The 11,032-nt window shown below is 46.6% G+C and overlaps 1 protein-coding gene across 1 annotated transcript; it reads left to right on the forward strand.

Annotated features, from left to right (window-relative positions):
• Window positions 1-4,525: 4,525 nt before the first annotated feature.
• Window positions 4,526-9,785, forward strand: LOC114689440 (NACHT, LRR and PYD domains-containing protein 1-like). The gene is made up of 5 exons (XM_037201870.1): window positions 4,526-4,737; window positions 5,806-6,059; window positions 7,879-8,043; window positions 8,201-8,365; window positions 8,669-9,785. Exons 2-5 carry the CDS (start codon window positions 5,813-5,815, stop codon window positions 8,677-8,679), a joined length of 588 nt encoding a protein of 195 aa, XP_037057765.1. The 5' UTR covers window positions 4,526-4,737; window positions 5,806-5,812; the 3' UTR covers window positions 8,680-9,785.
• The last annotated feature ends 1,247 nt before the right edge of the window (window positions 9,786-11,032 follow it).

Below are 11,032 nucleotides of genomic sequence, written 5' to 3' on the forward strand. Positions count from 1 at the left end.
TGGACTCTGCAGATGCAAAGTACAAGCAATCTGGACAGTGACCAAGAGTTTTGTTGCTTCAGTCAGATACTGGCACATTCACAGGGAAAAGAGTTAGAGAATCAACTATCTCATATGAATTTTCCTTCCAAGAAATGTTACGATGCCTTCTTTTCTGTGCTGAGTGTCTCAAGATGGGATCAGTGCAGTCTGCACAGCTGTTGTCATTTTACAAACACAGTGTGGTGTCACCAAGAGACTCCTGAACCTGCAGTAACTTTCAGATCCTTAAATCTGAAAGGGACAATAAGTATTTAGAAATGGAGACATTAAAGTACACTTTCATCCAACAGGAGCCAGTGATTAGGGAGAGCTGTGCTTTACACAATGGAAAAGAAGTTTATTGACAAGTTTACACCCTTTGTGTTATTGATAGTTAAACACAATTGTGACAGTAAACTTCTGAAAAGTGAACTTTAAGATGATTAAGGCTTCATCATTTTTAAATGTCCTATAGTCAGCAGCTTGCCTAAGGAAAACTCATTTGACATGAGGCTGTAAAATGCCAACTATCTACTTAAGTGGCTGTCTGCTGGGGGAACAGACTTTTTTTTCTGTAAATACCCACTAGTGAAGAATGTTTTGTGTCAAGTTACCAGCTGTGCTTTTCCTGTCAATAAAATGTGTTTATCAGTGCGACCTGCCACCAACAGTCACAACAGAGAGCAGAGGGAACCTGCTTCAATGCTTGGAGTGTGGGGGAGTGAGGAGGTGGCTGCATTTTCCTGCCTGGTCCTTCCTTACATTGTAGAATTTTTTATTTAACATTTTGTGTCTTCCAGGAGAAACATTACAAAATTTAAAACCAAAAGCTTTGGATCTTGAAACCTCAAATGTTTATTTTTTTCTCAAATGTTTAAAAGTATTTTGTTTTGTTTTACCAAAAACATCTTTATTTTTTAGTCTACAAAAAACTCTTCTTACAAAATAATCATGATTAGCATAGAAAATGGGCATATGTCTTCAAAGCATTTCCCTTTAACAAAAATTTATTTTATACAATATGAACATTAAGAATTTGGGCCGGGCGGTGGTGGTGGTGGTGGCACACGCCTTTAATCCCAGCACTCGGGAGGCAGAGCCAGGCGGATCTCTGTGAGTTCGAGGTCAGCCTGGGCTACATAGTGAGTTCCAGGAAAGGCACAAAGCTACACAGAGAAACCCTGTCTCGAAAAACCACAAAAAAAAAAAAAAAAAAAAAAAAAAAGAATTTAGGGAGAGGGAAAGCCAGAATGTAACAAAACTCAAGGAAATCCATTGTTACTTCAGGCTCTTCTCCTCCAGGAAGCAGCATTGTTACATTGTTTCTATTTAGTAAAATCTAATGTAATTTTGTATCCTTGTGGTGATATTTTGTTTGCGATCTAACAAATTAAGCTTGCGGAGCTAGCCACTAGTTCGCCATAGAGGCCTGGCAGTGGTGGCATGCACCTTTAATCCCAGCACTAGGGGGGCAGAGGCAGGTGGATCTCTGTGAGTTCAAGGCCACCCTGGTCTACACAAAATTGATTCAGTCTAAAAGAGAAACAGAGCCTGTCAGGGACCAAACATGAACCATGAAAAAGTACTAGCTAGGCCAGAGAACAAGCCACAGGCCCTAAACCAGATGCCCCCAAAGATAAAGAACAGGTCAGGTAGGTCAGGTAGCCTAGCAACAGAACAATGGACCCTGACCAGTGAACTTACCACCTAGCACAACACCCTGCAGCCTCACGACTTGCATGTCTCCCTACACCTGCATGTACTGCACCCCTTCCCTCCTTCCTGCCCCCTCCCCCTGCCATGCTATATAAGCCTTGCTGAGGAGAATAAAATTTGCAGCTTGATCAGAACCCTGTCTTGCTGTCTTCTTTAGTGTCTCCCGTCCCTTTCATTCTCTCCCCCAGGTGGGTCGCCCCCATTGACACCCCACTGGCCGATGCAAGAGCCAAGCAGTGGTGGCTCACACCTTAAATCCCAGTATTGGGGAGTCACACGCCTTTAATCCCAGAACTAGGAAGGTGGAGAGAGGAAGTGATATGACTGGGCAGAGAAAGGAATATAAGGCAAGAGGGAGACAGGAGTTCATTGCATTCAGTCTGAGGATTCATCGAGACAGATCTTGCCCCCTTTGGTCTCAGATTTCAGTAGAGACCAATCAGAATTCATGATATATATCCTTCTTCCTCTGGTATAATTTCAGACTGTAACATCTGCCAATACCATATCGATATAGTCATCAAGTCATAGAAGTGTCCTGAATTGGATCACAGGGTTACACACAGTGGGAAGAGAGGACTCCTGAATGTTGTCCTATGACTTGCACATGTGATCCATGGCATGTGCACACATGCCACACATAAATAAATAAATAAATAAATAAATGAATGAATGAATGAATGTTAATATTAAAGAAATAACCACCTCTCAGAGACTCTGAGCACCTCTATGCTGATATTGTAGGTCAGGCACTAACTTGGGCCCAGGGGACACAACAATCAATGAACAAGCTAAGTCCTGTATTCCAGAGATTCCATGCTCTTTGTGGGTAGAAGTGACAGAAAGAAATCAGGTCTGTGCTGTTGGGTGGTGACAAGTGTCAAGCAGAAGAATGAAGGAGGGGGATTCTGGAAGGGCAGCGCTGCTTCAGAAAGCAGGGAGCAAGCTCCTGACTAGTGGGAAGTCATTCCAAAAGAATGGAGAAGCCAGTGCAAAGTCCTGAGGTGAGCAAGTTCCTGGTGTGTTCAAGGAATAGAAAGGCAGAGCAGATAACCCACAGCAGAGTGAGTGAGGAGCATGAAGTGGGATCTAATGTCAGAAAAGGGCAGGGTGGGATGGAGTGGGTCATGTAGAGCTCGGGACCACTGAGAGGAACCAGTATTTCCCTCACAGTGAGATGCAAAGGATAGGAAGGTTTGACTAAGAGGTGACTTGAACTACTTTACAGATCAGATTGTGACTCTGACTTCAAGACTGAAAATAGACCATGAAGCATCAGCAGGAAGAGTTAGGAAGCTGGAGCACAGACCCAGGATGCTGGCTGGACCAGCGGTCTCCTGGGCACAGTGAGAAGAGTCAGATTACAGATCTGTTTAAAAGCCAGGGTCAGGGCTGGGGAGACGGCTCAGTGGATGAAGCACCTGCTATGCAAGCCTGAGGACGTTTGTCTGATCACAGCATCCTCACAAATGCATGCTGGGATGGCTACAGGCTTGTCATCCCAGAGCTCAGGGGGAGGAAACAGGGGTACTCCCACCTGACTGGCTAGCTAGACTAGTCAAATCCATAAACTCTCAGTTCAGTGCAAGACTCTTCCTCAGTAAATGGACTGGAGAGCACTCAAGGACTGTGGCCCTACAAAACAAATGAGCCCAGATGCGTACAAGCATACACACACGCACACACACACACACACACACACACACACACACACACACACACAAACATATAAAAAAGGATGGCGTCAGTGGAAAAGGAAGACCTGGGGAAAGTTTGTGACACAAAAAAGACCCAGGGGGTCTGGAGAGACCATTCAGAAGTTAAGAGCACTTGCTGCACTTCCAGAGGACTGAGTTCACATCATGGCAGAGCACCCACATCAGGTGGCTGACTGTTACCTACAGCTCCAGCTCCAGGGAAATCCTATGTCCTCTTCCACCCCTCCCACGCACCCACACACAAGCATACTCACAGACTTGCACGCATACACATAGAATAAAAACAAATATTTTAGAAGTGAGAGACCCAGTGTTTGAGGCCTAAAGAGCCGTTTACTAAAATGAATAGCCAACAGGTGAAGCAGTGGAGGGGAGGAAGAGGGGAGAGAGAGAGAGAGAGAGAGAGAGAGAGAGAGAGAGAGAGAGAGAGAGAGAACTGTGAGATGTCTTTCTGTATGCTGTGAATGATGTTATTCCCATTGGTTACTAAATAAGCTGCTTTGGCCTTATGGCAAGGCAGCTTAGAGGCAGGCGGGAAATCCAAGGAGAGAGACAGGAAAGAGAAAGGCAGAGTCTGGGGAGATGCCAGACTGTCACCCAAGGAACAACATGCCAGCAGACCGGTAAAGCCACGGAACATGTGGCAAAACACAGATTAATAGACATGGGTTAATTTAAGATGATAGAGCTAGCTAGCAAGAAACTTAAGCCATTGGCCATACAGTTTGTAATTAATATAAGCCTTTGAGTGATTATTTTATAACTGGCTGCAGGACCGCAGGGCCAGGTGTGACCAGAAAAACTTCAGACTACGAGAGAGAGAGAGAGAGAGAGAGAGAGAGAGAGAGAGAGAGAGAGAGAGAGAAAGGATCTAGAGTGATCAAAGACTTTTGCTGAATCAGAACTGCCTCGCAAATCCATAACATCCCACATAGTAAATGGACAAAACTGAGGCTCAAGTAAGTCAATCCTAAAATCAGGGAGTCGGGGCCTCAGCAAGCCTGGGTAGATCCAACCCAGGGCTAATCAAAACTCTAAAAATTTGTAGTGGTGTTTCACAAGAGGAAGTTGAACAATGTCATTTTCAGCCTGAAGGCCCAAAGATCTGAGAATCTGCCAAAAGACAGAGATCATCTGCGCAGGCTCCTGATGCCTGGCTTTGCATGAGGAGCCAAGATCTCTTTCACTTTCAAAGAATGTGTTTACTAGCTGAGGGCTCTGTGAACCCCATAGCTGCCTTGGCCTGAGACACACACATCAGTGGGCCCCACAGAAGAGCAGGGTGAGTAGTGGGACTCAGAAAATGCCCCAAACCATGAGAGGTGAGGAAGGATATTCCCTGGCAAGACTCTACTAAGTGGGTGCTGTGGTAGACCTGGGGTTCCATCCTGAGAGACAGGGTCAAGGCCCCACCCTGTGTGGACTCTGAAGGCCTGCTCAAGTGGGTAGTAGGCTGCTGGGTGCTCCCATATCCTGCACATGCCTGCACTTACCATAGCCTCCCTGGATGACCTACCAGGACGACTCTCCCCTCTCCTGTCCACACTGCTCTTTCATTTTCTCTCTGGGTGATTTGCTCTTCCTGCTAGGAAGCTGGCTCTGGATTAATACCCCTGTGTGATGTCCTGGGCCAGGAGGTTTCTAAAAAGACCTTCAAAGGGGCTAGCCTGGACTCAAACGTGGCCTCTGAGTGCCACTCTGGGCTGCATCTCACCACCTCACCTTCTGTCAAGGCAGTAGCTAAAAACTGATCTCATGAATGTTGAGGGAGGAAGAAGGTAGGGACCACAAAACAATGAGTGTCACACACACATCCCATTCCTCCATCTCTCTGTCCTCATATCCTCTCTTCCTGCTATCCTAGCCTCCCCCATCCTTTCCTACCTTCTTCATTCTGCCATATGCTAATGCTCCAAGCTGTCCATGCCCAGGTCCATCTCCTCCCATTCCTCCACCTGCCAATATCCCGTCACCCATCCTTCATCCCTCTGATTCTCTCATCCTCCTTTGCTTTCTATCCCTACGTCTTCCCACTCCTCCTGCCTCCCAGCCCCCACCCTCCTCCTTCCTGCTGCCTGTCACTTTACTGACTAGACCTGGGCCTTTCCTTGCGTCCTCACATGATCAGATCTTCCAGTGTATCCTCCTGTCTTCTTCTTCTTCCTATAACTCTTCCTACCTCCCAACACCATCTAAACACAGAGAGTTTAGTTTTAAATCTGGAATGTGACTGCTTTCACCAGGCCCAGAAACATGATCCCCGTGAGAGCCTTGCTTTGGAGGTGGTCAAGGGCAAGGCACTGGGAGACCACTATCCCTGTGTCTATATGCCTATTGTCCCCATTCCCAGGGCCGACATGTCTAACAGAACAAAAGATCGCTTGGCCTACTACTTGAAGCAACTGAATAAGGAAGAGCTGAAGAAGTTCCAGAGTCTATTGCTAACCCATGTGGCTCCGTCAACCTGTGTCATGGATGTGGCCTCAACCCTGGTTTCTTGGTTTGGGGAAAGTCGGGCCTGGATCCTGGCCTTCCAGACCTGGAAAGACATGGGCATGAAGCAGCTCTGCAGCCAGGCCCAGCAAGAGAAGGACCGGGTACTGAGTGAGTACACACAGGACCCCAACCCTCCCCTCACTGTGACTCTATCACCTTCACTAGCCCTCCTGTCAAGCCTCAATTGGGGCAAGCTAACCTGTCAAAAGAGGTCACAGACTCCATCCTTGGCTGGAACTAGAAGTCTTGCTGGAATCTCTTACTGGACCCATGAGCTCCACATCCCCTTCTTCTCAGATGCATTCTCGGGACCCCATGTAGTATAGGGAAAAGGGGTTGGGTAAAAAAAACCCACCCTGACCCTGGAGCCCAGAACTAGGGAAAGATGGCTCAGATAAGGCCAGTGAAAGAAACACAGTTTAGCTCAGCTCAGAGCCATCTCTGCACCTGGCCAACTGACTTGTGAAACCAACCAATCACAGAGCTAGACAGTAGAACCCTGGGCACCAAGTCAACCCCTGGTTAAATCTGCCCCCAAGACACCCTATATAAACTGCCCTGCCTGGTCAGTTTAAAAAAAAAAAAAGGAATTGTTCTCTCCACCCTGGTAGAGGCAGCTACTCTCCTGGATTCCTCCTTCTCAAATAAATCTCTTTCTCAAAAGAGTTTTGAGTGTGAAGATCTTTATTCACTGGCATAGAGAAGATCCTTGCTGAGATGTCCCTCAGTGGACAGAGCAAGGTGGAGCTGAACAGAAGATCCATGTTGAGATGTCTTTCAGTGGGCAGAGCAAGAGAGAGCTGAAAAAGTGACACTTTTCTCTGGAGCCAGAGGAGATTGCTACATTTATGCAGAGGAGATTGCTACATTTATGCAGGGGGTTCCCTCTTTGCAGAGTGAAGCAAAAGAAGCAACATCTTAGGCCAGAGAAGCAGAGCTCTGCTAGAGAGCGCCCTTAAGTAGCCACTCTCCAGGAGAGGAGCAGGATTGCTATATCCTGTGGGGAGACCATTCCCCCACCACACCAGGTATAGCCTGACTTTCCCAAATAGTCAGGATACCCTTCCATGCTGAAGCAGTTCCAGGCCTGACTCTCCCAAGCAATCAAAAAAAAAAAAAAAAAAAAAAAAAAAAAAAAAAAAAACCTTCCCTTCCAGGGTTGAGCTGTCTCTTTGCAGCTCCATCGGTCAGAACTGTCCTCTCCCCAAGTAGTCAGGATACCTTTCCCCAGAGTTGCAAAACGCAAAACTCACATTTTGGTGCCAAAATCTGGGACAAAACCCACAGAGTTGCAACAAATTTACTTACATGTAGTCCTCAGAGGCCCTGGGAAGGAGCACTCTGAAGCTGCAGCAGGGAGAAGCTGACATTCTCCCTGAGGGCACTGAGAGGGGTAAACACAGGGGTCAAGTCAGCTCCCAAAAGGAGTGCTTGTGTACCATAGTGAGTTGCCAGTGACCTGGGAGCTAGACAAAGACAGGCTCCAGTCATGATATTACCACCCTCGGTAAGTCATCTCACTGCCTTCTGCCTCTGTTTATCCATGTGGAAAACAGAGTAAATACCTGCCTTCTTGGGATCTGTGAGCTAAATGATGATCCACATCAGAGTTTAACAAACAATAAATGATCAGTAAGTACAAGTATCTTTGATTGCTGCTATTGCTTAATTATTGTTTGCAACCCTGGAAGTTAGAAGCTCATAGCCACAAATGAAGGAGTTAAAGATCAGAGAAGGAAAAACCAGGAAAAGTGGATGAACTTCATAGCCCCGGATTAGAACCATATCCCTACCACACCTGTGAGAGCATCATTCCAAACTGAGTCTGTAAAAGAGGGTGTGGGGGCTTAGCATGATGAACTTCAGTGTCTCTCCTGGGCTCCTGCCTCTTCCTGACAGATACCCAACCACTATCTCATTCCCACAGCCCATCATCCCAAATTACACAGTTCTCCAAGCACATCTAACATGGAGTCCTCCAGCCAGCTTGCTTCTATAGAGATTACCTCAGACCATGAAGATTCATGTGACCAGATGCCCAAGAAGAAAACTTTTAAAAAGAAACCTACCAAGTCTGAGTGCAAAAAGAGAGGTAAGCTGGCTAAGAGCCCTGTGTGGGGCTGTGAGAGCATCATTCCACACTGAGTCTGTAAAAGAGGGTGTGGGGGCTTAGCATGATGAACTTCAGTGTCTCTCCTGGGCTCCTGCCTCTTCCTGACAGATACCCAACCACTATCTCATTCCCACAGCCCATCATCCCAAATTACACAGTTCTCCAAGCACATCTAACATGGAGTCCTCCAGCCAGCTTGCTTCTATAGAGATTATCTCAGACCATGAAGATTCATGTGACCAGATGCCCAAGAAGAAAACTTTTAAAAAGAAACCTACCAAGTCTGGGTGCAGAACGAGAGGTAAGCTGGGCTAAGAGTCCTGTGTGGGGCTGTGATACAGAACATCTCCCACTATGGGAGAGGGGGAGGGCTAGAAAAGAAGCTTGGAGCAGCCAGAATGGGGTATTGAGAGAAACAAGGGAGAAATGCTCTTTCTGGGCTCTGCAGTGCTGAAATTGCACTTGGCAGATGGGGAAATTGGAACCCATGTGGGTCAGGCAGTGAGTCTAACCCAACTGGCACCCAGACTGAGTTCAGCTCATGATGTTGGTGTTGCTGAAGATCTGTGAGGTCAGAGCCTCCAAGAAGGTCTCTTTTCTGCAGGTGAACACTAAGAAGAGATCAGGCTCGGGCTTCAGCCTCAGCAAATTTCTTCTCTTGACTTCTCTTATTTTAGTCTCATTAACTTTAACCCAAGCCCTTGCTTCTTCCTTCTTTCAATGTCTTACTTAGCCCCACCCTTCCCATTCTTTGCACAGTCCACACCCTTGCCTCTTCCTCTTCTCACCTCAACAGCAAAGCAGCCACCTGTGTCCCAGTGCAGACAGACTAGAGAGAGAAGCTCACTGGTCCAAGTTCACAAGCACTCAGAATCAGATTCAGGGCAGAAATCTAGACCAATCCTGCCTGAGATAGTGATTCCTCCATTCTGCTATTGCTTGTAAAAGTCCAGCCCTCTCCTACTCTTTCTCTCTCCCTTCAGGGCCCATTCTTACCCCATCACACATCCAGCTCTGGCAATGGTGGCTACAAGATCACACTCCACTGCCCTCAGGTGTTACCACTTCCTGTGTGGTGTGGAACAAGTTTGGTATACCACTGTCTCTCATTCCTGTCCTCTTGTTAAAGCCACCACAATTCTTGAGCCAAATTTGAAGCAAGCTTTATCAAATATTGGCCAGGACAATGAATACTGGCCAGGTTTATCCCTGGGACTCCCAAAGAATGGCAGTGAAATACGTTAGTTAGAAACTTATAAAGGCAACACCCATAAGGCTACATACTTCCCACCTTCATCCATCAGGGACAAGCATGCATCCTGATGTACTTCCTGCCTACATTCCACCCACGTATGTGTGATCAAGCACATACTGTGTAGTTGAGGCAACTAAACTCGTTTACAGAAGCAAAAACACATGGCTTGTTATCTTATAGGAAAAACAACCCCTAGCATTCAAGGGTGCCTTACTGAAAGGGTATGTGGCGATGGTTTGGCTAGCACTGGTTACTGTAGTGGCTGTGGTTTGGCTGGCGGTGGAAGAGTCAATGAAAGGGTATAAGGCGGCGCTGGTCGGCTCTAGATCGGCTACCACAGTGGTGCTGGTGACTGGCGCTGGATACCGTGGTGACAGTTTGCTGTGTCGGAAGAGTCACAAGCCATGGTCACCAGAGTTAGAATGGGCTTTATTAGGAAGAAGTGGGGTGGGGAGTTAGCTCAGTGGTAGAGCGCTTGCTAGGCAAGGCCCTGGGTTCGGTCCTCAGCTCTGGAAAAAAAAAAAGACAAAAAAAGAAAAAGAAGGGGGGATAGGACAGAGAGAGACAGAGACCAAGAGAGCGTGCAGAGAGAGGGCGTGGGGGTGCCGTCCAGCTTTTAGGCTGGGACGCTGGGAGGCAGTCGCCGGCTGATGATGTATGAAGGTGCCAGACGAAACCCCTTACATTCCAGACTTTTGCTTATTATAAAATAAATAAATAAAAAAAAAAAGCAAGTAAACAGGAAAGAATAGGGGCGTCGTTTCTCTCAAAAACGGCTTCCAGCTGACTGGTGGACATCAGTTGGCTCTTGTGGGGGAGATAGGGAAGGGGGGTCTTCCGAGGTAGACAGGCATTGTGGGATGATGGGCTGTCTGCCATCTGTTGCTCTGGAGATGTGCATCCCTCTTGGCTGTGGCTAGGAACCTTTTGTCTGACAAGATGCTGGTGACACAGGAAAAGCTTAGAGAGAAAAGAATCTTTTTTTTTTTTTTTTTTTTGAGTGTTCCCAGACCAGGGGAGTTGGCACTTATCTGAGGTAGATCCAGCCTGTCCAGATGGATTTAAGCTGGTTTCTAGAGCTTGGGAAACGTTTTGAAACATGTTAAGAAGCAGCCATGAGAAGACTTGTGACCATATGTGGTGTTTAGTACTCTGCTTATATTGGTTAGTGTTAATGAGAGAGACAGAGAGATTGGAACTTGTTAGGCTTTATCAGAGACAGATTATTTAAGGCACCTGTTTCCTTTACTAGTTTGGCATCCAGGAGACAGGTGATCAATTGTTAAAAGCATTTAACAGTAATAAATGGTTATATTAAAGTCTGTTTTTGTAGAGCCCAGATTAAAGTCTGTTTTTGTAGAGCCCAGACGCTTTTAGGTCTGGGGGTATAAATACCTTTTAGCTGTTACAGTTTCTTACTTGTTGATCTCTGGACTCCAGTTCTGTGGTGGTCCTGTACCATTAGCTGAACAGTGAGTTAGAACAGGGAACTGGGAAGAGAAAAGCTTGTGGTGCACGAGAACATATTTTTTTGGAATTAGGGTCAAGGCAAAGATCAGGGCCTTGTCTGTGTGCACGTGAGAAACACAGGTGGGTAGGTCTGGTGTGAGGCACATGGAAGGGAGCAATGAAATGAAAGCTCCTATCTTAGCTGTAAATCTTTTCCCATTAAGTAACTCTGAAAGTGCAATTAAATCTGGTGAGGTGGGTAAG

This window comes from Peromyscus leucopus, unplaced genomic scaffold (genome assembly GCF_004664715.2).
Source record: "Peromyscus leucopus breed LL Stock unplaced genomic scaffold, UCI_PerLeu_2.1 scaffold_1802, whole genome shotgun sequence".
Lineage (NCBI taxonomy): Eukaryota > Metazoa > Chordata > Mammalia > Rodentia > Cricetidae > Peromyscus > Peromyscus leucopus.

Bases quoted from the DNA above. Each gene is read 5' to 3' on its own strand.
- LOC114689440 (XM_037201870.1), top strand. From the start codon at position 5,813: ATGTCTAACAGAACAAAAGATCGCTTGGCCTACTACTTGAAGCAACTG. The intron at 6,060-7,878 runs GTGAGTACACAC...TCATTCCCACAG, and splicing joins AGAGAAGGACCGGGTACTGA to CCCATCATCCCAAATTACAC. The intron at 8,044-8,200 runs GTAAGCTGGCTA...TCATTCCCACAG, and splicing joins GTCTGAGTGCAAAAAGAGAG to CCCATCATCCCAAATTACAC.